At 43.7% G+C, this 25,539-nt stretch overlaps 3 protein-coding genes across 7 annotated transcripts in view; 1 reads left to right on the forward strand and 2 right to left on the reverse strand.

Moving 5' to 3' along the window:
- SARNP (SAP domain containing ribonucleoprotein) overlaps positions 1 to 14,289 on the reverse strand; it is a 55,295-nt gene extending 41,006 nt beyond the window's left edge. The window contains exons 1-4 of the mRNA XM_049625717.1: positions 14,165 to 14,289; positions 3,244 to 3,343; positions 1,525 to 1,571; positions 1,245 to 1,312 (exon numbers count right to left, since the gene is read on the reverse strand). Of these exons, the coding sequence (XP_049481674.1) occupies positions 1,245 to 1,312; positions 1,525 to 1,571; positions 3,244 to 3,343; positions 14,165 to 14,200 (251 nt within the window). The 5' untranslated portion in view covers positions 14,201 to 14,289. The remainder of the gene's footprint in view (positions 1 to 1,244; positions 1,313 to 1,524; positions 1,572 to 3,243; positions 3,344 to 14,164) is intronic.
- Positions 14,290 to 14,404: 115 nt separating this feature from the next.
- ORMDL2 (ORMDL sphingolipid biosynthesis regulator 2) lies at positions 14,405 to 17,085 on the forward strand. Of its 2 annotated transcripts, none has more exons than XM_049625715.1 (4): positions 14,405 to 14,615; positions 15,535 to 15,709; positions 15,875 to 16,026; positions 16,602 to 17,085. In XM_049625715.1, exons 1-4 carry the CDS (start codon positions 14,482 to 14,484, stop codon positions 16,735 to 16,737), a joined length of 597 nt encoding a protein of 198 aa, XP_049481672.1. In that variant the 5' UTR covers positions 14,405 to 14,481; the 3' UTR covers positions 16,738 to 17,085. The 2 variants fall into 2 exon arrangements, with proteins under 2 accessions (XP_049481672.1, XP_049481673.1); XM_049625716.1 differs by having other exon boundaries at positions 14,537 to 14,615; positions 15,208 to 15,709.
- A 228-nt stretch (positions 17,086 to 17,313) lies between these two features.
- On the reverse strand, positions 17,314 to 25,106 carry DNAJC14 (DnaJ heat shock protein family (Hsp40) member C14). 4 transcript variants are annotated; one of them, XM_049625708.1, is made up of 8 exons: positions 25,029 to 25,106; positions 24,326 to 24,474; positions 22,409 to 23,874; positions 19,794 to 19,900; positions 19,446 to 19,565; positions 18,676 to 18,836; positions 18,491 to 18,593; positions 17,314 to 18,290 (listed from the first exon to the last, which is right to left on the reverse strand). In XM_049625708.1, exons 3-8 carry the CDS (start codon positions 23,816 to 23,818, stop codon positions 18,080 to 18,082), a joined length of 2,112 nt encoding a protein of 703 aa, XP_049481665.1. In that variant the 5' UTR covers positions 23,819 to 23,874; positions 24,326 to 24,474; positions 25,029 to 25,106; the 3' UTR covers positions 17,314 to 18,079. The 4 variants fall into 4 exon arrangements, with proteins under 4 accessions (XP_049481665.1, XP_049481664.1, XP_049481667.1 ...); XM_049625707.1 differs by lacking the exon at positions 25,029 to 25,106 and having other exon boundaries at positions 24,326 to 24,498; XM_049625710.1 differs by lacking the exons at positions 24,326 to 24,474; positions 25,029 to 25,106 and adding an exon at positions 24,131 to 24,314.
- Between the last annotated feature and the right edge of the window lie 433 nt (positions 25,107 to 25,539).

The following is a 25,539-nucleotide window of genomic DNA, read 5'->3' on the forward strand; positions in this document are numbered from 1 at the left end:
TGTATATACACAAACTCCCCATATAAAACATTCTGAGAGAATATACTGAAAACCTCTGGGAAGTCAGATGCGGGTGAGAACAAGAGGTACATAATTCTCTATTCATATACTCCTCTACGTATTGTTTGATTTTCACTAACACATATATGATCTCTTATAATTAACTGCATAAATATAGCTACGAGGAACAAAAATTTTAAAAAGGATTCAACTGTTACTAATGTGGAGTATAAAATGGCCAGACATTCATAGAAAGAGTCCCCCAGAAAGATGTTTGTGATCAACCTTTGTGTTTGTCTGTTTTATTATCAACCTTGTGGGATAAATAAATCAAGATCTACTTCCCACTCTAGTACTTTGGCCTCCCTTCCTCCACTGTAAATCAAAAAAGGAACAGAAAATATAGTGTTACCTCAGAGATATAATCTCTGCTCAGTACCCTCCCTCCTTACAAAATTCCTTATACACAGAGAATCTATATGATTCTCTATATAGAAAAAGAATCACCTATTATGGTGCTACCCCAGAGGCTAGAACTAAACTCTGTCTGGGCTTGAAGTCTCCTGGTCCTAATTATCTATTACATAACCCAGAGACAAACTACTTTGCTTCACTGGGACCGTGTACTTAAAATGAATTAGACTCTTCTGAAAATGATCTAATGGGAAATGAAAAAGACAATGAGAGGGCACCTAGGTGGCTCAGTTAGCTAAGTATCTGACTCTTGATTTCAGCTCAGGTCATGATCTCATGGTTCATTAGACTGAACAGTGCAGAGCCTGCTTGGGATTCTCTCTCCCCCTCTCTCTACTCCTCCCCCGCTCACTTACCCTCTCTCTCAAAATAAATAACCTTAAAAAAAAAAAAGAAAAGAAAAAAATAAAAATCCAATGGAAATGTATAAAAGGTAAGCAGAGTAAAAGACTAAAACCCCTCCATTAGGGCGCCTGGATGGCTCAGTCGGTTGAGTGTCCGACTTCGGCTCAGGTCATGATCTCACAGTCCGTGAGTTTGAGCCCCGCGTCGGGCTCTGTGCTGACAAATCAGAGCCTGGAGACTGTTTCAGATTCTGTGTCTCCGTCTCTCTGTGACCCTCCCCCGTTCATGCTCTGTCTCTCTGTCTCAAAAATAAATAAATGTTAAAAAAAAATTTTTTTTTTTTAAAAGGAAAAAAAAAGACTAGAACCCCTCCAAAACCCAGAACTGTCTGCCCTATACTCAGATCATAAAAAAGGGATAGTTACATATCAACAGTTTTCTCAGGGGGTTCTTCCTCTTTGATAGGCAGTTCTATGGGCTTTGGTTCTTCTTCCTAAAACCAAATGAAACAATGGTTAATATAAATCAACAGTAAATACCCACCAATAAGAGAATATGAGAACTCAAAAATGAACCAATTTTTCAGAACCTTCATTCCCCCTCTGTGCTCCCCTAGCACATTAGCATTTGAGCCCTATAATAATTGATGTTAAGCAATGTGGCCAAGGTAGCAGCCACACTGACTAACCTTACTCTCCAACTCACCTCTGTTTCATCTCCCAGTACATCTTCTTCATTTGCCTCCTCTTCAGCTAAAGAATATTAAAATATTCAGGTCAAGCCCTGCTAAAAAACCATCTTGATCACTGTACTTAGGCTAGAATTATAATCATTCTGCTTTCCCAAAATAAATTCAATAATAGAAGGCAAAAATGATGCTCTTAAAATTTGTTCCACACGGAGAAAATAAAACAGTATTCTCTAACATTAATACAAAGTTGAACTCCAGCTGGACTGAAAAATTGTGGTGAGGTCAAACGACAACACTAGTAAAAAGTAATGTGGGAGAATATCTTTAAGATTTAGTGGTGGGAAAGGATTTTTGGAAAAAGCCCTTAAGCAAAAGTAATATATGAAAAATCGCAGATTTTCCAAAACTAAGCAAGGACACCATGGAAAAAGAAACAAATGACAAAGAAGGTACTTGTGCCTAAAACCAACAAGGGAATAGTTACCAGAATGTCAAATAAATGTCTGCAAACTAACAAGTGAATTATGGGAACACCAACAGAAAGACAGCAAAGGAAAAAGCCAAAAAAAACCATGAACACAACAAATGTCCAAACGTTTTAATAATTAAAGGAAAGTATATTGAGCCAGCAGATTAGCAAAAATTAAGCCACTTGATAAAATAGTTCCAAGTTCAGGTGTGTGGAGGAGATACAAGAACCCTCATGCACTGATGATGAGAGTGTAGATTTACAGAGCAATTTTGGAAAACAATTTGTTAATGCTTAATCACATCAAATACACATTTATAAATAGATATTAATTAGCAATCCCATTCCTGGGTATAAACTCTCACAGAGAAACACAAAGGAACATGAAAGTAGACCAGGAGGCAATACAGGTGTCTATCACCAGGTGAATTAAAGTAAAATGTGGTGGATTCCATACATGGTAGAACACCATGCAGGAATTTGAATTAAAAGACTAGATGACCACACAGCTGCAGGCCATACGAATAAGTCTTAAAAAGAGGAAAAAAAAAAAAAAAAAAAAGACAGTACTTAGAGAAAAAAAAGCAAGAAGGCAGGCTATGGCCTCATTGCCAATTCTATAAAAATATTGTATTCCAAAACAACACTACATGGTTTACAAGGACAAAGACAAAAATTACATATCAAGCACATTAGAATAGATGCCTAAGGGAGCTGGGGTAAAAGAAATGAGAATAAAAGGGAATAAATAAAAATTACAGCAGGGACTTGTACAACCTGGGATAATAATATGCCTTAAATAAAGCGAGTTTTGTTTTTAAAAAGGTGGAATTACAGAACGTCAGAGCTAGAAGGGACCAGAGATTACCTAGGTTTATGAATTTCAAGGGTGGAAACATGTGTCTCATTTCATAGATCAGAACAGACACCTAATCATGTAAATAGTGACTGTTCAAAGTGACAGAATAAATTTGTCATAAGAGGATTCAGAATTCAAATCTTCCCATTCTCAGTCTAACGATACTTGTTTTCCCATACTTCCTTTTAAATAATTTGCTGAAATAAACTTAGTGTCTTAAAAAAGGGGGAGGGGTGTATTTCTTTACATTATAACCACTGTTTTAAATGATCAAGAGTTTTCCTGACACAGTAAATTAAGAACTTACATCACCAACAACCTAAAGGAAGAAAAGAAATCTTCATACGGCAGAGCCTAAAAATTAACCCCCTCACTCATATTACTCTGCCTCTACAAAGCACTCACCATGCTCTTCAAGATATGCCTGGAGCCTGTTGATGAGATCTTGTTTTATTCCCTTGGTCTCCAAACCACGAGCAAGACATTCCTGCTTTAGTTCAGCAAGCTGAGAAAAAAGAGTAAAGCTTTTCCTTAGTTAACAAAATGAACCTGGTGATTTAAAAAAAAAAAAAAATTACTTCTCACAATAAAGAAAAAATGAAAAGTTCAATCCAAAACTACTGCTCCTAACTACACCAAGCCTCCAGATCCACAAAGATGGTCCACTTCCCTGTAACAATAGTCAATATACAAAAGGACTTTTCTAACAGATGGTGAAGAGTAAGTGTCCTACTTTAATAACAATAAAAAAAAATGAATCTTTAAGTAGAAAATCTAATTATCTAAAAGCAGATTCTTCTTACTATTATCCCAGATCCTTTACTGCAATCTACTATACACATGCATACAGGCCTGAGCACTGAAGAATTAGGTAGATGTGTTAGCTATTTTAATGTCAACAATCAAAGAATCTAGTCAAAGTGGAAAAAATATCTAATGGCATGCCATAGGGTTCTGTGGAAGAGTTTTAAATTTTTTTTAACGTTTATTTATTTTTGAGACAGAGAGAGACAGAGCATGAACGGGGGAGGGTCAAAGAGAGGGAGACACAGAATCCGAAATAAGCTCCAGGCTCCAAGCTGTCAGCACAGAGCCCGATGCGGGGCTCGAACTCACGGACCGCAAAATCATGACCTGAGCCAAAGTCGGCCGCTTAACCGACTGAGCCACCCAGGCGCCCTAGAAGAGTTTTAAATCAGTAATTTGACTAAACAAGTAACAGGTATGCTTATCAACTGTGCAGACAACAGGAGGAAGGATCAATGGATTACTGACAGAACTAAGGGGTGGGGAGGGCAGGGAGGAGATCTCTTCAGAGAGAACGAGCCAAAAAGAAGATTCAATTTAGAAGGAATAGGTATACCTATAATTACATTTATATTCAAAACTTAAACTGTTCAAAAACCAGATAAGGAAGATCTGACTCAACAGTAACTCTAAGGATACAGACCTTAGAATTTTAGATGATTACAAGTACAAAGAGGGTTAACAGTATGATTTGCTGCCAAAGTAATTCCAGGTTATGGTAACTGAAAAACAGAATCTATATTATTAAGTGATTATTTATTTGATTCTTATTTTAAGAAGTATAATGACATGCTGATCCAAGGAAAACAAGCAGGAAAAGGAAAGCTCCAGAAATCCTATATGCAGATCACTGCACAAATAGATGTGCACTGAAAGAAGACCAATAAGAAGTCAGAAAGCAGATCCCTATAGAAGAAAAAACTTTACAATTAAGGGAATATGCTGGCCATCTCTAGAAGGCTTTCAACCAAAGGAGCATTTGAAAATGGAGAGGAGAGCTTTTCTCCCCCCCACGATGATTGGGCAAGTGGAGCATTCATTGAGCAGGTCAGGCAGGCAAGGATACTTAAAAATGTGGAATGGCTGCACAGCATAACATGGCCTCTTTTAAAGTCACTTGGATTCAAATTCTAGCTTTACCACTTACAGCTGTGTAACCTTGCATGAATAACTTAACCTCTTTGTGCCTCAGTCTCCTATGAAATGGGGATAATGCAATAAATAGTACCTATACCATAGGGTTGTTAGGAAGATTAAGTCAGTAAATATTTGTAAACCATTTACAATAGTGTTTGACAAGCTAGTAAGCACTTCATAAGTGTTAAACACTGGGTGAAGAGTTAGACAAGATTAGAATCACTGCTTCTCAGATTTCTGAATTTCACAGATCAGTGTATTTTTTATTAGGCAGGCTGATAGGGCTGCCAGCTTTTTATAATATTCCAACAAGATGGATACTTTTATAAAAAACAATAAAAACTGATTACTAGAAAAAGGATCACACATTTGGATGGAGCACTGATGCCAAACTGCTAGAAAAAGTTTCTTTCCTTTCTTTTTTTTTTTTAAACTTAGCTCATCACTAACCAGTAACAGTTCATGGACCAGCACTGGCCTGCAGGCCATACCCTGAATAGTATTAAGCTAAAATCTAGACTTAAGTGATCTCTAAGGTCCATTTCTTAAGAATCTGGGTCTTTCCCACATCGGTACTTTGTTTCTTCATTTTCTTTCAGCATCCTGGAGAACAAGGCTTTTGATTTTAGTTACAGTTTAAAAAGTTTTATTAGTTCCTTACAAAAGTACTGTTCACTGTAGAATGGTTTGAAAATTCCAAAAAGTATAGAAGAAAATAAAATCTTATGTAAGCCCAACACTCAGACATCTAACATTTTAAATATATCGTTTGTGTGTATGTGTTTAGAAGGTGCTGGTTGGTTATTTACATAGCAATACAACTTCTTTATTTCTTTTAACCCCTTATCTTCTTCAGAAGCCTCCATTCCTTTTCCCCCTGGTTTAAGTAACACTTTTGGTAAATATTCAGACAATTCAAAGTTTGACTTGCTGGCTCAGTTGGTAGAATATGAGACCTTTAAAAAAAATTTTTTTTCTGACATTTGCTCATTTTTTGAGAGACAGAGCGTGAGTGGGGGAGGGGCAGAGAGAGAGAGGGAGACACAGAATCTGAAGCAGAAGCAGGCTCCCGCAACCCGCAAACTGTGAGATCATGATCGGAGCCGAAGTCTGACACTTAACTGATTGAGCCGCCCAGGCGCCCCTAGAATATGTGACTCTTAATCTCAGGGTTGTGAGTTCAAGACCCACATTGGGCATGTAGCCTAGTTAAAAAAAAATAAAATTAAATTAAAATTAGTGGCGCCTGGGTGGCTCAGTCAGCTAAGCATCCGACTTGGGCTCAGGTCATGATCTCACAGTTCGTGGGTTCGAGCCCCACATCGGGCTCTGTGCTGACAGCTGAGAGCCTGGAGTCTGCTTCTGATTCCATCCGATTCCGTGTCTCCGTCTCTCTCTGCCCCTCCCCTGCTCACACTCTGTTCTCTCTCAAGAATAAACATTAAAAAAAAAATTAAAATTAAAAAAAAAAGCTCAACTTTCTAACAAAGCTTTTCCTCCCTTCTCTTTCCTTCCCCAAACTGGATAGCATTTGACATTTGACATTAATCATTCATTCTCCCGATTTCCTCTAGTTTACAAATCTTGAATTTTAATTCAAATCTTTTTTCATCTGTTATCTCTCAATCTGGTTTGTACATTCTTTGAAGGCAGAGACGCCTTATATAATTTATAATATTTCATATGACAGGAACTGAAATTTATTTTTTTAATGTTTATTTTTGAATGAGAGAGTGCAAGTACAGGAGGGGCAGACAGAGAGGGGACAGAGGGTCTGAAGCAGACTCCGTGCTGACAGCAGAAAGCCTGACAGGGGCTCGAATCCACAAACCCTGAGATCATGATGGGGGATGAAGTCAGATGCTTAATCAACTGAGCCACCCAGGGGCCCCTCAACTTTATTTTATTAATCCATGCCAGATAAAGTGCTAAGTACTTTGTTTTTTATTTTTTTAATGTTTATTTTTGACAGACAGAGAGAAAGAGAGAGGGTACGTGTGAGCATGAGTGGGGGAGGGGCACAGAGAGAGGGAGACACAGAATTCCAAGCCGTCAGCACAGAGCCCGATGCAGGGCTGGGATTCCACCAACCATGAGATCATGACCTGAGCCAAAGACAGACGCTTAACAGACTGAACCATCCAGGCCCCCACCTCCAACAGCACTAAGTACTTTTGATTTCCTCACTTAATCCTCACAACAAATATATGTGATTAGTAGTACAACCCCACTTTATAAACTAAGAAATTAAGAAAATGAAGCTTAAAAAAATTCAACAATTTGCTTAACAATCACACAGCTAAAAAATAGTAGAGATAATATGCCAGCTCAGGCTTTTTGATTTAAGCTCTATCTTAACTACCAAGATGCTGGCACTGCTCTCATATACAAGCTCTATCTCCCCGCCTTTTAAAAAAAAAATTTTTTTAAGTTTATTACTTTGAGAAAGAGCCAAGTGTGTACACGCACGAGCAGGGCAGGGACAGAGCAATGGAGAGAAAGAGAATCCCAAGCAGGCTCTGCACTATCAGTGAGGAGCCCTTGACGTGGGGCTTGAACTCATGAATCCTGAGATCATGACCTGAGCCAAAATTTAAGAATTGGAGACTTAGGCGTGCCTGGGTGGCTCAGCTGGTTGAGCGTCTGACTTCAACTCAGGTCATGATCTCACAGCTCATGGGTTCGTGCCTCGCACCGGGCTCTGTGCTGACAGCTCAGAGCCTGGAGCCTGCTTCGGATTCTGTGTCTCCCTCTCTCTCTGGCCCTAACCCACTTGCATTCTGTCTCTCTCTCAAAAATAAATAAACATTAAAAAAAAAATTAAAAGAGTTGGACACTTAACCTACTGAGCCACCGAGGCACCCCTCTATCTTTTCCTTGCTAGCTCTTCTTCCATCTAACCCTGTGAATACTGATATTCACTAAGACTGCTTTGGCCTTCTTCTCATTCCATTTATATCAAAAGCTTTATTTTTAATATTTATTTATTTTTGAGAGAGAGAGCACAAGTGGGGTGGGGGGAGAGAGGGAGAGAGAGGGAGAGAGAGGGAGAGAGAGGGAGAGAGAGGGAGGGAGGGAGGGGGAGAGAGAGAGAGAGAGAGAGAGAGAAAGAAGGAGACACAGAATCCAAAGCAGCTCCAGGCTCTGAGCTGTTAGCACAGAGCCTGACTCAGGGCTCGAACTCATGAACTGTGAGATCATGACCTGAGATGAAGTTGGACGCCCAACTGACAGAGCCATCCAGGTGGCTGAGCCACCCAGGCTCCCCTCAAAAGCTTTTTCAATCTCAGAATCCAATCATTGGCAAATCCTGTCAGCTTCGCTTTAAAATACAGTAGTCCCCCAGGGCACATGGGTGGTTCACTCAGGTTAAATGCCCATCTTTTTTTTCTTTTTTCTAAATGTTTTTCTTTATTTTTGAGAGAGAGAGAGCACACAAGCAGGCAGGGGAGGGGCAGAGAGAGAGGGAAACACAGAATCAGAAGCAGGCTCCAGGCTCTGAGCTATAAGCACAGAGCCCGACTTGGGGCTCGAACTCATGAACTGCAAGATCATGACCTGAGCCGAAGTCAGACACTTAACCGAGCCACCCAGGTGCCCCAAGTGTCCGTCTTGATTACAGCTCAGGTCATCTCTCTCTCCCTCTCTCTCTGCCCCTCCCCCCTTCAAAATAAGTAAGTAAACATTTAAAAATAAAACAAATACATAACATAACATAACATAACAGTAGTCCCCCACTCATCCACAGTTTTGCTTTCTGTGATTTCAATTACCCTGGGACAACTGTAGTCCGGAAGTACATGATCCTCCTGACACTTCATCAAGTCAATAATAGCCTAGTACTATGTCCTAATGCCTGCATCATTCACCTCACTTCATCTTAGCACGAAGGCATTTTATCATCTCACATTATCATAAGGTTGAGTATAGTACAATATTTTGAGAGAGACCACGTTGACATAACTTTTATTACAGTATATTATAGTTATTCTATTACTTACTGTGTTAATCTCTTACTGTACCTAATTTAAAAATTAAACTTTATGGGGTGCCTGGGTGGCTCAGTTGGTTAGGCGTCCAATCTCGGCTCAGGTCATGATCTCATGGTTTGTGGGTTCATGAGTTTGAGCCCCGCGTTGGGCCCTGTGCTAACAGCTCAGATCCTGGAGCCCGCTTTGGATTCTGTGTCTCCCTCTCTCTCTGTCCCACCCCCACTATGCTCTGTCTCTCAAAAATGAGTAAATGTTAAAGAAAACAAACAAGTAAAAATTAAACTTTATTATAAGTATATACTTATAGGAAAAAATACGATACACATAGGTTTCCATACACTAGATTTTAGGCAGCCATTGGGGGTCTTGGAACATATCTCCTATGAATGGGGGGTGGGGGGAGGGATCTACTGCATCCAGAATCTAACCCTTTCAGGTCTTTGATACAAATTACTGTAAAAACTCTCAGCCCTTGCACCTCATTATAGTTTACTCTCAACAAAGTATCCAGAGTGATCTTTTAAAAATTTAAATCAGGAAAAAAAAAAAGTCAAAACATGTCATTTCTCTATTCAAAAATCCCCCACTGGTTGCTTATCTCAAGGGTAAGCCAGAGTTCTAATCACCTAAAAGGTCTTCTTATAACACTTTGCATGTAAGACTCCCAACTTCACATCTGAGTCTCTGCTTTGACATCACCTTCTCACCAAGACCTTCCCTAGTCACCCTTTTTAAAATTTTAATACCCTTAGTCCCACTGTACTACTACCTAACCCCTTTACTATTTTTCTCTACAGACCTTATCACTATTTGACATACTATAAATTTTATTTATTGAGACTTCCCCCACTAAAATATAAACTCCATGACAGCAAGAATTTCATCTGCTTTGTTCACTGCTATATGTTCAAAACCTATGGTAGCACACATGGTAGGTACTCCATAAATATTTTGAGTAAGTTGCAAACCTTTCCTATCAGCCCTCAGCTCTTGAACTAGAGACCCATATTTGCAACTGACTATTAGACATCTCCAAGTGCAAATCTCAAAGACACTTAAGCCAAAAACTGAACTTATCTTCTCTGTTCCACAAAACTGACTTCTTCCTCTTCTCTCAACCTAGACTACTCAAACCTTGGATTCATCTTTCATTCCTCCTACATCTAACTGATCTATACATACTTACAGTTTTATATCCCAAATTTCTTTCAAATTTACTCATTTACTCCCATTGTAATAGCCACTACCTTATTTCAGATTTTACTAAGTTTATTCACTTGACAGTTATTGAACACCCATTCCATCAAGCATTATCTTAGATACAAGGAAATAATCATAAACAAAAGATAAAAGAGTTCTTGCCCACATGAAGTTTACAATCTGGTAAAAAACAAAAACAAAAACAAAAACAAGGCAATCAATGATCATTAATATAATGTTTAATTAACATAAAAAAGTACAGCATACAGGGCACCTGGGTGGCTCAGTCGCTGGAACATGTACTCTTGATTTCAGGGTCGTGAGTTCAAGCCCCACATTAGGCATGGAGTCTACTTTAAAAAAAAAAGTACAGGGTCCCATGAAAGCATTTAAAAAGTAGTCAAATCATGTGTGTGGATATGGAGAACTTATCCTACCTAAGGGTTCCTTGGGTAAATGATGTTTGGCTGGTATCGGAAGGGAACTAGCAGTTAATTAGTTAATTAGACAAAGGTATGGGGGATGGGAGTGGCAGGAGCACTACAGCCAAAAGCATGTACAACAGTTCTGGGTTCCGAGGTAAGACAGGCTGTAGTGCAGTGATTAAGAACACAAATCTGGAGGGAAGCCTGGGTGGCTCAGTCGGTTAAGTGTCCAGCTCCAACTCAGGTCATGATCTCACAGTTTATGAGTTCCAGCCCCATGTCAGGCTCTGTGCTGACAGCTCAGAGCCTGGAGCCAGCTTTGGATTCTGTGTCTCTCCCTCTCTCTGCCCCTCCCCAGCTCGTGCTCTGCTTCTCTGTCTCTCTCAAAAATAAACATTAAAAATTAAAAAAAAAAACACAAATCTGGGGGACAGGCTATTTGGATTTGAGCCACCACTTATTAGCTCTGCAACCTAGGGGCAAGTTACTCAGTTAATCTCTCTGAGCTTCCAATTTTCTCATTTTGAAATGAGAATAATAGAGGCATTTACCTTACAGGGTTATTTTGAGAATTACATCAGTTAACCTATGTAAGTAGCTTCAACCAGATCTTGCAACATAGTAAATGCTAAGTGTTAGTAATTAACACAGTCATTCTGAGGAATGAAATAAAATCAAGCCACTGTGGTTGGGAGTGTAAGAAACTAAGCTGGATTTATAAGAATATAATTAAAAGTTGTTTTCTTTTTTTAAGTTCATTTATTTTGAGAGAGAGAGAGAGGATGCGCATGAGCAGGGAAGGGGAAGAGACAGAGGGAGAGAGAGAATCCCAAGCAGGCTCCATGCTATCAGTTCAGGGCCCAACACAGGACTCCATCTCAGGAACTGTGAGATAATGACTTGAGCCGAAATCAAGAGTCAGATTCTTTTTTTTTAATTTTATTTTTTTAAACGTTTATTTATTTTTGAAAGAGCAAGAGAAACAGAGCATGAGCCTGGGAGGGGCAGAGAGAGGAGGAGACACAGAATCTGAAGGAGGCTCCAGGCTCTGAGCTGTTAGCACAGAGCCCGACACGGGGCTTGAACTCAGGAGCTGTGAGATCATGACCTGAGCCGAAGTCAGACGCTCAACCGACTGAGCCACCCAGGCGCCCCAAGAGTCAGATTCTTAACCAACTAAGCCACCCAGACGTCCCTATAATTAAAAGGTTTTAAGCAGCGGAGTGACTACTATAATGAAAATCTAACTGGTAAAAATCTCTGTCTCCAGACCCCATCCTCCATACTGCCAAAAGAACAACAACTGATCATATCAGCTCTTCCTTTCAAATTTTCAAAGGCTCCTCACCTTCCACCTGCATGACAAAAAACAATCACCTTACACAAGTCAAAAGGCCCTTTTCAACATCACTCCATTCCACCTTTATGGTTACAAAGTTCACCTGCTTTCCAAACTATCTTCAACCACCAACACACATGCGCTTTATGCTTCAATATTATCTAACACTATACTATACACCCTTGTGGTTCTCTTTGCAGTAGTCCCTGTTTTCAGCATGGACTATAAATTTGGTACTATTATAATTCAAGGCATTTTCATCCACATTCAGTCTCTTTCTGTGTTAGAATGACTGCATTTCTACAAAATCTTCAGAAATTTGCTGTTGATGTGGACTTACATATCAATCCAATTAATACTTTCCCCTCTTACTTCAAAGCTTGTTTCTTTCTTCTGGGACTCCATACTAAAGCCCCAAATTCTTTTTATAAAACTGGGAGGAGTTTTTAAAAAAGAGATAAAACTCTAAGTCAACCCAAAAATCAGGATCACTCCATCAAGATCGCCAGTGGAACCAAACATTAACTGTCCCGGAAGTCAGAATTAAAGGCATAGGTTCTTAACCAGAGGTCCACGGACTCCTCAGGGCTACAAGGTAGTTTTATGAAGCCCCTCAAATCGCATGCAAAGTATGTGTACATGCCTTTTTCTGGGGAAAGGGTCCATACCTTTCATCAGAGTTTCAAAGATATCTGTGACCTCCAAAAGGTTAAGAAGTGCTCTAGAGAAAAAGCAAAGACAAGCAAATGTGATTAAAAGAGTGAATCTTTTTCAGGCTGTCAGGAGTGCCTCATGTTCTCTCAGACTATAAAACCCGAAATCAGGTCAAAGGACATTATCCTATCAATATCAAATTTAATACACACCTGACAAAACAGATCGCATAGAAAGAATCACTCCATAAACCAATATAAAATCCATAAAGGCAAGTCATACAGCTGGTGACTTACTCCAGTGATTTCAAAAGTGGAATAAAAAGAAAATATTAAATCTTCTATTCATATTTCCTTTTTATCTCATTCACTCAAAACTTTCTTTCCTGTGCATGCTTTATAACATACATAACATTATGGCAGAACACAATTTATTTAAGTAACTACACATATGACAGAGGTGGTTACTCAATTTTTTTTACTCATATTAGGAGACCACAAATATGATCTACACATTTCAGTGCCACCAATTTAACAGTAACTCCGTGATCCATGAAAACCCACTAGCACAGTTTAGAATCCATGAGTAAGAAACCAGTTTTCACAGAAAGGTTAATTGGTGTCAACTAGTATGTGTCCTCCCTACACTTATTCTCCTTATGTCTTTATTTAAGCTCATCAAGCTTTAAAGCATCAGTTTTTAGCTTTGGCTTAATCAGCCTGGTTTGTCTAAGGTTCCCAGGATGTGACCAAAACAAGACCAAAACATCTGATGGGAAAGCTACTTGTGAAACCACAAATGGACAACTAAAGAAGTCCTCTTAATTCGCCCTAAAATTACTCTTTTCTTCTAGAAAAATAACAATCTCAATGTGTCAAAGCTACCAACATTCCTCAAAGATACAACTTAAAACCACCCTGTGACTGAGAGTGTCACCCAGTGGTGACACCAAGAGATGCAGGGTCCGGGTCCATCCGCAACGTGAAATGGGAAGAGCTAAAGCTAACCTCGGAAATGCTTTCCCAAAATATTAACAGCTATGACTGAGTTGTCTCTCTAGTGGTAAAGGGTAAGGGTAGGGGGTAAGGCTGGCGGGCGGAGAAGCGCGTGGGAGAATTCGAAAACCTTTTAAATCTGACCTATCTGTGCCTTTACTAACCCTTTAGGTCTCGAAACCCCTGGCTTCTACGGAGAGGCCTAGCTTCTGAGGCCTCTCCTCAAATTGCAAAGTTAGCTCCGAAGGCGTGACCCCACCTAAAAGAAAAAAGAAAAAAAAAAAAAGGAATGGAAGCATTTTTTGGCTCCTGTCTGAGACCTGGATGGGCGGAAAACACAAAGGTGCCATCTGCTAACCGCAATCGCGGCTCTGGACAACAGACTGGGAAGCATCAATCCAAGGAAGAGATAGGGGTCCTGGCTCCAGCACGGGGCAAAGAGGAGGGGACCATTGACGTAATGCAGCTCTGACGAGAAACGAGAAGGGGGTATAACAGGTTGAAAGCACTTGCACACCCGGTGGGGAAGTGACACAGATGAGACAACGATGAAGAAAGAGTCAAAACAACAAAGATACCGTAAAACCATGCGGAGAAATGGAAAATTGGGGAAGGCGTAGCGGGGACGTAGGGAGGCACAAAAGAAAAGAACTACGGCGGGAGCCAGAAAACGAAGTGGAAAAGCCTGCAAGGTGAACACGTAGGAAAAGGCGCAAGCCACCCAGCAGAATTCAGTCCCAGCAAAGTCCAACTCAGCCCTTCCCCGCCTCACGGTACCTTCAGCTTATGGAGCTCCACCGTCTCCGACGCCATCTTGTTACCCCTCCAGTCCACCAGGCCCCCACCCGCAGCCTCGGCTTCCAGGAGCTCCCGCCTAGGCGCAGACAACCACGGCCGACCAATCGCTGCCACTCTTACTCCCACCTCACACTATCAGCTCTTCCCATTAGTCAACAGCTGACGTCGCTCTCGCTCTTCCAGGCAGCTTTCCCCACCTCTCTCAAAAGGTGGGACAGGGAGAGGGGCGGGTTCCGCACTTCCCGACCGGCGGAAATGGAGACCAATTGCGCGGCTCCATTGCAAACTGCCAACCAATGGGTGGTGGCAGCGCCGATTCTGTTCCACCAATAGAAAGAGCGCAGATGGGCGAGGGCGGCTGCTTCCTGGAGACCGCAGGTGTGGAAGCGATCGCCGCGCCTCGAGCCCCACGGGCTTCTGAAGCCAGCAGGTAGGGGCGGCCGGCCGACAGGAAAGGGGTGCTGAGGAAAAGTGGTGAGGGCCGAAAGGTGGGGGGGAGGAGGGAGACAGAGCAGCGGCGAGTTAAATACCGAGAGAGGAGCTCTGAAGAGAGCCTTGAGAACAGCCAATGAACGACAAACGAGAGAGGGAAGCTGGGAGGAGCTTGGGGTGGTTTCATACCAGGGTGTGAGGAATTTAAGGGGGAGGGACGAGATCTGCTTCCCAAACAGACCTCAAGTTTAGAGTTAGCACGACTTCAAGGAGCCAGGTTCAGACGCTCAGAGCCGCCCCTGGACTCGGGGAAAGGGCTCCATCTCTCAGGATGCTGAGCGCAGGTCCCTTCGTAGCTCAATCCAAAAGTCACGGGTAAATACTTGGCAGCGCCCGACGCTTGAAAGAAGGAATTGGGATGCTGCCTGCTCACATGCCAAGGGGAGGAGAGACAGGATGGGCAAGCCCCAGAGGAAAAGGTGGGAATTAGAAGTAGTTTTATTACCACAACGTTTCTCAGTGGCTCCTTGTTTCCCATGACCTTCTAATGAAATTCTGGTGCATGTAACCTCTCTCTGATTTCTTATAAGCTTCTTCAGGAAAGTGAGATACCTGTTTCCCTTGCTGCTTGAAGTCCCTGCCCAAGCCTAGGCGTGCCCCTTCAAGTTATAGTTGAAGTGCAAGGATCAGAGTAAAGATTACTATTAATGTCTTGAAGAGTAGAGAGGACCCATCTCGTCTTTCAAGTTTTCTTCCCTAAGTCTTCAGTTTTTCCTTTGTGCGCAGTGGGGGAAGTTCCTTCATTCCCAATAGAGGTCAGGGGATTTGGACTATACAGGAAACAACTTGGGGGAACAAACTCAAAGAGGTGGAGAGGAAATTGAGTAGGACTCCTGCCTGATCCCCCACTGTGGTAGGATGAATGTAGGGGTGGCACACAGTGAAGTGAACCCCAACACTCAAGTGATGAATAGCCGGGGCATCTGGCTGGCCTACATCATCTTGGTAGGACTGCTGCATGTGGTTCTACTCAGCATCCCCTTCTTCAGCATTCCTGTTGTCTGGACCCTGACCAACGTCATCCATAACTTGGTGAGCACTAAACCACACCATTATACCTAACCCAGGCTTTTCCCAACCAAAACCAAAAGCACCAATTATTTGGGGATGTATGTCTTCCTTTGGGGATCTCAGTGTAATTCTTGGGCTGAAGGACCATTTTCTGCCTCCTCACACTGCCCCCATCCCTCTTCCCAGGCTATGTATGTCTTCTTACATACTGTGAAAGGGACACCCTTTGAGACCCCTGACCAAGGAAAGGCTCGGCTACTGACACACTGGGAACAGATGGACTACGGGCTCCAATTTACCTCTTCCCGCAAATTCCTCAGCATCTCTCCTATTGTACTGTGAGTCCAGGGGGAGAGGTGGGAAATGCTCCAAGTGCCAAGTACAAACACCCACAGGGAAGTTTTAAAAAAGCAGACTACGCACTTAAACACTTTGAAGATAAGGTATGATCTAAATCTAGGAAGAGCAGTAAAGAAATGGAAGACAGTAAATAGATTTTCTTTGCTGTCCCTTTGGAGGTAGGGGAATGGAGAAAGGACTAAGAAAATGCCAAGTAAAACCAAATGGTGTTACACTTCCAGAGGAAGTGAATGAATAAAGCAGAGATTATATAAATCTGTGAAAACTGTTGGGAATGGAAACAAAGGGACTCTGACATATAGGCTTCAGCTGTCATTTGCCACATGTCATTAACAATTAAAAAACACTCTAACTTAATCTCCAGTTAAAGGTGTCATCTGATTATCTCCCCAACCCCAAAGTAAACACTGTTAAAGTGACCGGAATATTTTCAGATATTCTAGGACTACATGCAATAAAACTGGTCATTTAAAATAGAAGAGAAAGTCACTGGAAAGGCATAAATACGGATAGGGAAGGCCAGCTTCATTCAACCCATTTCTTCTCTCCACAGCTACCTCCTCGCCAGCTTCTACACCAAGTATGATGCTGCTCACTTCCTCATCAATACAGCCTCATTGCTCAGTGTACTGCTGCCTAAGTTACCCCAATTCCATGGGGTTCGTCTCTTTGGCATCAACAAATACTGAAGGATGGGGCTGGGGATGACACTGGACCAAAGGGCTGTAACATCCTTTCCTTCTCCATACTGTCTTCTGTATCTTGAAAGCCTGAGAACTATACCACCTTTCCCCAACTCCCAGGAAGAGAACAGATAGGAAAATGGGCCTCCCTGGGCCCAGCCCTGCTAACAGCAGGTTTCTTTAAATCAGGAAAGGCGGGAAAGATAAGGGCCAAATCACTCTTTTTTCCACAGAAGGAAGCCAAGTTTGGGCAGCTTGTTTGGTGATTTAAGTTTTTCTAGATCTTCCACTCCCACTACCTTCCAGCTTTGTTTTACTGTGTATTTTCCTTATAATAAAGATAATTTTTTTTCAGATATGACTACAGTTCGGTCAGCATGAAGGGTTGGGAGATGTCCTCATAAGACTGGGGAAGAAATGACAGTAACTTTCTGTATAAAACTTCTCTAAGGTTTTTTTTTTTTTAATCCTCTCTCCCTTGGTCCAGTAGGAGATGCCCTTCACTCTCAGCTAAGAGTAGGAAAAGGATTCTCAAGTGAGAAAAAGGGCTCCACTATATGGGCAAAGAAGAAAGGGAAGATACAGGTTGCCAGTTATATATTTATAGAAAGATAATCCCCTGGCTTTAAATAGATATGTACATACAAATATGAACAAACTTAAAAAAATACAAACCCTTGGATCATAAAGGGGCTGCTGGGAGCCCCTTTTTCCTTCCCTCTCACCCAAGGGCAGAGGGCATGAGTCTGCTTTTTAAAAATTATCAGTTTTGGCCATCCCTGCAGCAACAAGCATGAAGTTGGGTGATTACCCACAAGGTGAATGTCAGGAAAAATGTAGAGTTCCCACTCTTTGAATTCTATGTATAATCTCCTATAATTAGGGCTACATGCTTTCTTGTTCTGTCTTTTAACTAGTATGTTGGGGTAAAGGAGGGGGCTCCCTCCTGAAATGGGTCAGGAAATCAGATAGACTTACAGTTTTAAAAGAGGGGGGGAAGTGTCATCTGCTCTAGAAGCAAAAGACAAAGGCATACAGACCCCAGGGAAATACCCAGTTCCCATGCTACCATGGGAGATACTGTCCAGCCCAGATCCAGGCTCTAGGTTCTTTGCTCTAGCCACCCCCTATTTCTTTGGTATTGTCTAAAGACAAGTTTCAGTTCCTAGGTGCTGGTGGAGGAGGGAGAGTGGTTCTGGGGCTTCCTACAGGTACTGAGTGAACAATTTGAACTTAAAATTTTCCCTTTTTTCAGTATTTAAAAATAAACAAATCAAAACTCCATCCTGTGCTATACACAGCCCTTTTGACTCCCTGACATTGATCTGAGGAAAGAAGAGAAGGGGTGTCATCGTTGGAAGGGCCTCCTCACTTTCTTCCGCCGCTTCGGTTTGGCTTCTCCCTTGGGTACTGTGCTGTTGGGCTTAGAGGCTGCAGTGGACCCAGGGCCAGGCTGAGGAGCTGCAAAGAAGTTCCCATTGGACATCTGGCCTGGGGGTACTTGAAAGATCCGGCTCAAGAAATCCTGAAGGTCTGCAGGAGGGGCTTCTGGGGCTGCTCTGAAGGGACAATAGAAAACATAACGAGGCAAGAAATACTGAGTTATATTGTTACCTGTTTATACCTAAGTTAAAGACATACTAAGTCAGTTGCCAGACTTCTTAAGGGTGAGACATCTAGGTGTCCTAAACGGCATGTCGTCTGAAATCATACTCAGAACTAGAATAGCAGGTAGATTGTTGAAAGAAATAACACTTACCTCTGCCGCCCACTGGTGCCTGGAATCCGAGAACCAAATGAGATGTGATAGGGGACTCTATGAGTATCTGGGGAGATTCCCACACGCTGGCATCCAGCCCACTCTGCAAGCATGAGAAGTAATTAGCCAAAACATTATAGTTTTGAGCGTACGTAAGCCCATATTTCTAGAGAACAGAAGTATACCTGTGATGTCATACACCTTTCCATCCATTAGCGCAAAATAGGTGATCTTGAGGCCCAACATGCTTGACTCTGCCCAAAAGTCTCCTTCCTCAGCAGGATGCAGTCTATTACACTCAGCACAGTATCTGGCACTTTTAGGTTCCCGGTCCATTTCAAACCTCCTACAACCCAACACAACAACAAAAATTCCTTAATTTGTCAAGCCTACGGTGTTGCTATAGTATCATCATTATGATCACTTCTCAGCCTTTTGGCTAAGATCAAGTGTATAATATCTTTTGTTGTTGTTTGTTTTTGAAAGACAGAGACAGAATGCGGGTGGATTAGGGGCAGAGAGAGGGAGACACAGAATCCGAAGCAGGCTCCAGGCTCTCAGCTGTCAGCACAGAGCCCGATGCAGGACTCGAACCCACAAACTGTGAGATCATGACCTGAGCCGAAGTCAGACGCTCAACCGACTGAGCCACCCAGGCACCCCTAATATCATCGTTATTAACAAAGATGGCTGAAAGATCTAAAATTATCTCCACTCAGTTGTTACATATGCCTACAAACACCCTTACCCTCAGCCTTCTATATTAAATCTAAAAATAACTACTTTTTTTTTTATTGCTAATTCAAATCCCCAATCTCTTGATACGATGGCAAAAGCAGAAACCTCAGGGTCTTTTTACTCATCATCTATATCCCCCAACTACCAGAAATACAAGGAGGTCTTTGGCTACCCAATCCCTAAGTTGTGGCTGTCCCATTCCTGTCCTATTTCATACCTATGCTTTCCCTGGCATCGGCTGCACATCATAGTGTTCATTGCCTCTTTGAGGTCATCCTGCAGCTTGGACAGAAACTCATTCACCGACCGGCTCAGCTCATTCTCTGCCATTCGTTTCCTAAGAGAAGAAAGCCTTTGTAAATGAGAGGGTATTGAGCAAGGGACAAAGGGAGATGAATATTTTAGCCTCTTGAGGCTCCTGGCCAGCTATAAAGATAAGCAACCCCAATTCCCTCCACCTCAGAGAGCCTCCTCCAGCCACAAGTCCAGGGACCTCTACTACTGAAGATAACTCATTTACCCCACTTTCCTATTTTCCACTTACAATTTCCTATTTCCCACTTACATCTCATATTCCTTCCGCCTTTCAGGATTGCTGACAATGTCCCAAGCTGCCCGCAAAACCTTGAAGGCCTCCTCGGCCCGGGGATGATGATTTTTGTCAGGATGAACCTACCAAGACAAAGATTTCCTCACAAATCCATTCCAACTCTCTCCCCATCTTAGGTCAAAATAACCTCTTATCAAAGTGTTCTCTTTGACTACCCTTTTGGAGAGTCAATACACCTAGATAAGTAATTGCTCTAGCTCTGCAAATAGTTATAGGATCAAGACCCAGGTCTGTCACTATTAGCTATATGACCTAGAATATTGTATCTATCACGGATTATTGGAAGTATCGAATGAGAATACACATGATGTACATAGTACAGAATTTGGCATTAGGGTGATCCACCATCTCAGTGTGCTTGGGATTGTCCCAATTTTAGCACTGAAAGTTCATGTCTCAGGAAACCCTCAATCCCAGGCAAACAGGGATGTATACGCTACCTGGTATACATATACTAAGCCCTCACATTTTAGCTTTATCATCAATCAAAGAATTCCAAGGATATTATATCCTCAAACTCATTCTTTTTTAACTAGAAAATTCTCATATATACTTCCTACAACAGTTTGCCTTTCTGTCCCAGAAATGAAATATAGCATATTGTGATCCTCACAGGCCTTTTACCCACTTTTCAACCTTTTCTCTAGGACAAATAGTATCCTTACTTCCTACAGCTTCTTGATTGTTCCCACCCTTATTTTCCAAAAGCACAGAATAAAGCTAGTCTCTCCTGATGATGCCAAATAAATAGAATGCTGCTAAATCTCCCACATATCCAAGATTAGAGAACAGCCTTTTAGTCATGGTCACTCTGGGGCCTCATAAGGGCAGTGAGAGGTTCCGTAAAAGAAGCCCACAGACACTGGCCCAGAACAAGGAAGAATTCTTACATGTGTTACAGGTGTGTTGAAGATTGGGGGACTTAACTCCATCTCTACTCCAAGAAAGCAAGTTGAAAATGAAAAATTTTGTGACAATATTTCCCAAGAGAGGATTATCTGCTAAAAGACATGAAAGTGAGGGGCGCCTGGGTGGCTCAGTGGGTTGGGTTGGGTTGGGTTGGTTTGGGTTTGGTTGAGCGGCCAACTCTTGGTTTTGGCTCAGGTCATGATCTCGTTGTCATGGGATCCAGCCCCATGAGCCTGCTTAGGATTCTCTCTCTGCCCCTCTCCCGCTTGTGTGTGCTCTCTCCCTCAAAAAATAAAAATAAACTTAAAAAAAAAGAAAGACATGAAAGGGAGAAAAGAGCTCTACTACTAGTATCGAACTGAGTGTAAGCTGTTGTTCCCCACTCTTAAGAATATGGCCCCGTCTATCCACTAAGGGGCATCAATTTCCCACCAAACTAATTTAGTCCTCTGCTAAGTTACACACCTGGTATATTACTGTGTCTTGAATAGTTAATGGACACCTTGGTTACTCATTCCTATTTGGTGTCATGCAATCATTGAGGTAATTTACACACCATGATTTTTTACCAGTCCAGTTCCATACACTCAAATAGGCCCTCAATGGAATTTACACACATTACTTAATATTCATAATATAGTTTAACTTACAGAAAATAGCAATAATCATCACATCTAAAAATAATTACCTAATATCTACTAATAGCAATTTGATTGCATGCTCGTGTTAAACCATTTCCCTGAAGCATATGGGGCATCACAACTGCCATCTGTACCACGCCCCCTTATCAACAAAAGCAACCCTATCTTGGGGTGCCTGACCAGCTCAGTCATTAAGGCAATTGTGACTCTTGATCCCAGGGTTGTGGGTTCAAGCCCCAAGTTGGGTGTAGAGATTACTTAAGGCTCGCTCAGTCAATTAAGCATCAGACTCTTGGTTTCAGTTCAGGTCACATGATCTCACAGTTAGTGAGATCAAGCCTCGCATTGGGCTCTGTACTGGCAGTGTGGAGCCTGCTTGGGATTCGCTCTCCCCCTCTCTCTCTGCCCCTCCCCTGCTCACACTCTAAATAAACATTAAAAAATAATTAAAAAAAAAACATACAGCTGTATCTTCACGTATGACATACATATGCACACGCCTCTCTATGGTTTATGCTCTGTTCTCTTTCCTTTTCCCACTCTATATTGCTGGTCCTGAAATACGTTTCCTTTCACCTGGTCCTGGAATAATCACATGCATTTCCTGAACTTTCCCACTCTAGGTCCACATTTGCCTCTCTGGGACAGATAGCTGGATTTCCCCATGTTCAAAAAACCCTCTTTTGTTCAAGGTAGAGGAATTGACAGGCTATCTGACTAGGCCTTTTCTCCACCCTAGTTAGAGGGACTTCACCTGGAAATTCCAGGGTGAGTGGTCCAACATTGAACCACTAGGTTCATTTCTTTTTATTAAGAATCTCATGACAATAAACTTAAAATGAAGGGAAAGTCAGATCCCATAGTGAAAAAGTCTTTATGACTGTTTCCTAAGAATTAAAGTTACTCCAGCTTCAAGTTGATTTTTACTCTGCCTTCTCTTTATTCTACTCTCCCTAAAATTGGAATAGAAAATAAAATTTAACAAAAGAGGAAAAGGAAACAGAAGGGAAGAATACTCACCATCACTGCCAGCTGCCTATAGGCCTTCTTCAGTTCAGTATCTGATGCTGTGGCTTCAACCCCCAACACATGGAAAGGGTTTAACTCATCCTCAGGAACCCCAGCCATGGTCAAGAGTCGAGCCACTTCTTCTTCAGGCTGGCAGTAGCGACCACCAGCTATAGGTGCATTCCCCTGCCTGTCAGTCCTTGGCTTGACCCAAGGCAACTCCAGCCAACCCCACTGAAACATTTTTACCAACTGTTGCCATGGCCTGCTATCTCTCAGCAGAATCAGGCAACGCTGCAGGGTGGGAAAATCCAGCCAAGAAAAGAGCCAAGTGGCTTTACCCCTCCAGCCTAACCTGTCACCCAGTCCCACCAGAAACCGCCAGCCCAACTGTAGACAGCCCAACAAGAGGGCCAGAGCCAAGAGGAGCAAAGCACCCAGTAGCCTAAGAAAACGGGTTAATAGCCCTGCCCCATAGCAACATCCTTGGCTCATAAATTGGAACATCACCTGGGCCCAGCCCCGCAGCCACCCTGCCCAGACTCCCACCCAGACTCGAAAAAGGTCCAGATCACTGCCTTTCAGCTGCCTGCATGCATAGATGAGATGGCCACAAGTTTCCACATACTCTCCCACCAATACCAGCAGTTCAATCAGCCACCAGAAGCCTGCCTGTCCAAGCTGACACAGTTCCTCTGCTCCCCATAATCCCAGGCCTCTGCGCTTATCTGCTTGACTTCGTTTCCGGCCCAGCCTATGTCGGCCAGGGGACCTGGGATCTCTGCGTCCACCTTCCCGAGTATCCTCCTTGGCTGGAATGCGGTGCCGCTGTCTCCGGGGTGGTTTCTTTCCACTGGGCACACGTGAAAAATCACTGGGGAACTTAAGAGTTTCCTCATCATCATATTCCTCTTCCAACTCTTCATCTTCCCCCAAAACTGGAGAGGTACAATGGTGGCAAAAGTTGCTAGAAGAGCTATCTCCTCCCTCAGAGTAAGGCCCTTCAGGGATTCCAGGGGTTCCCTGGCAGTTGCAAGCAGATGGAATGGAAAGAAAAGAAGGGTTCCCATCCTCCTGGTACCCAGCCTCATTCTCTCTTGAGAGTTCCTGGTCCACTCCTGACTCTTCTTCTGAAGATGCCTCACTCTGATCAGGGTCCTCTCCATCCCTAGGGGGTCCTGGACCCCTTGGGGGGCCATGGCTTGGATCCGACCAGTGGGCTGGGTTTGGGGGCTGTGTGTACTTAGGACTAGAGTGCTCTGTGAGGCAGCGGGTACCATTAGAAGCAGGCCTCGCTGAGTCCCTGAGTCCTGAGAATGAAAGTATTTCAGGGTCCACAGAGGATCCTAAAGTCCTGAGGGAGGCGCCACCACTGTGGTGGGCTCCACACAACCCTCTTTCTCCGGGGTGCTTCTGGGCCATGACCCCGGGGCTTCCTGAGGATTTTAGGTCACAGCCATCATGGTAAGTTCTGAGGCCTGTAACAAAGGTATTAAGGTGGGGATGATCAAGTATAGGACACAAAGAGAGGGGCTAAATAATCTTAAATTGGGGATACAGTTAATGCACCCACCTCCCTTGTTTTCTCAGATTCTTCTGGAGCGTTCGTTGTCCCCAGCAATAAGCAAATACTCCATTAACCACAACCATGCTCCCTCCCCTCCTCCAAATCCCCTTAGTTTTTCTTCTTCCCCCAGAAAGCTACAAACCAAAATTTGGGAAAGAGGGAGGTACCGTAAAGGGTGTGGTCCTAGGGTTACTCGTGGGGGAAAAAGGGAAAGACGACCGGAAAGGGGTGCCGCAGGCTGCCCGAAAGGGTGGGGACCTCGCGGCTCTTAAGAAAAACCTGGGGGACCGAGCTTAGGGTTGCAGCTGAGAAAGACATCCAGGAAACCCTTGGGCTGGGTAGAGGGGGTAAAGGTAACGTACCGGAAGAGCGGCGGTAACTCCTCCCCCTCCAGCAGCTGGGCCTAGGGCCAGGGGGAGCTACGAGAGCAGCTCCCCCGGCTCCGCCTCCCGCTCACGCTCAGCTTCCGCCTTCCGTCCCCGCCGTGGCCACCGACCTACGGTTACTTCCACTTCCGGTGTCACCAGGGAAGAGACGGGAAGGAAACGAAAAAGCGGTTGGCGGAGGCGCGAGCCAGTCCAGCAAGCGCTGAGTCAAATCGGAGGAGGCGGTCCTAGCGAAAACTGGCCCCTCCCCTTAAAGGGCTCTCTGCTGCCGCCCTCCGAGTGCTGGAGTCCTATCCCCGCTGGCTGCACCGCTGGTGGGCGCTGCAGCTGTGCCTGCGGACTGGGGGCAGATTTTCAGGGTTCCTCTGGCTGTATTCTTGGGCTTTGTAGAGACTGGGAGATAGAGGATAGCCACCGAGCCACAGTCTGTTTCCTTTGCAGACAAAACCAGGGAGCGTAGAGGAGCCACCGCCCCGATCCTTTCCCTGCTGCCTGTAGCGAGGACAGAGGACCTTTTGTATCATGCGGAGGTGGAGCGGCGGGGAGGACGCCCCGGGCTAGCCCCCACCCTGGCCTCCCTGCACTGCCCCTTCTTTCCCAGCAATCTTCGGCCTCCCCAGCGCCAGACCCAGCTGGCGAACTGCCCGGTATAACTACAGCTCCCACGGCCCAGACCCACCCCTCAGGACGCAGCTCCCAGGCACGGTCACGGAGCGGTTCCAGGCGACCAGGAACGTAGCTCCGCTGGGCTCAGGACCCGAGCGGAGTGCCAAAAAACACTGCACTCATCTGCATGCTGCTTTGCGTCTCATTTGCATACCGAGCTGCTCTAGGTCGACGTCGACACGCGCCCCCGCCCCCACGCAGACCAGGCTTGGGTCCCCTCTCTGTCGGTCCCCTCCTCTGCACACGCCTCTCTCGTTAGTCCCCTTCCAGACCCCGTCTTGCTCCGCAAGTTTTTCCGCCCGTGAGCCCCTCGCCGGCGCCCCCAGTCCTGTAAAAGCCCCTTCCCCGGGTCCCCGTCTCGACCACCAGGTTCTCCAGAAGACAATACTCCAATTCTCTGGGAAGTGGAAGAAACCAAGCCGGGACTAGGGGGGCGCTGGGACCCCCGTTGGGGCTTTGAGAGCTTCTAATTGTCGAGTTATCGCCTAAGTATTCAGAGACATTTTCTTCAACTTCGTGTGGTG

The sequence above is a fragment of the Panthera uncia genome, chromosome B4 (genome assembly GCF_023721935.1).
Source record: "Panthera uncia isolate 11264 chromosome B4, Puncia_PCG_1.0, whole genome shotgun sequence".
Taxonomy (NCBI): domain Eukaryota; kingdom Metazoa; phylum Chordata; class Mammalia; order Carnivora; family Felidae; genus Panthera; species Panthera uncia.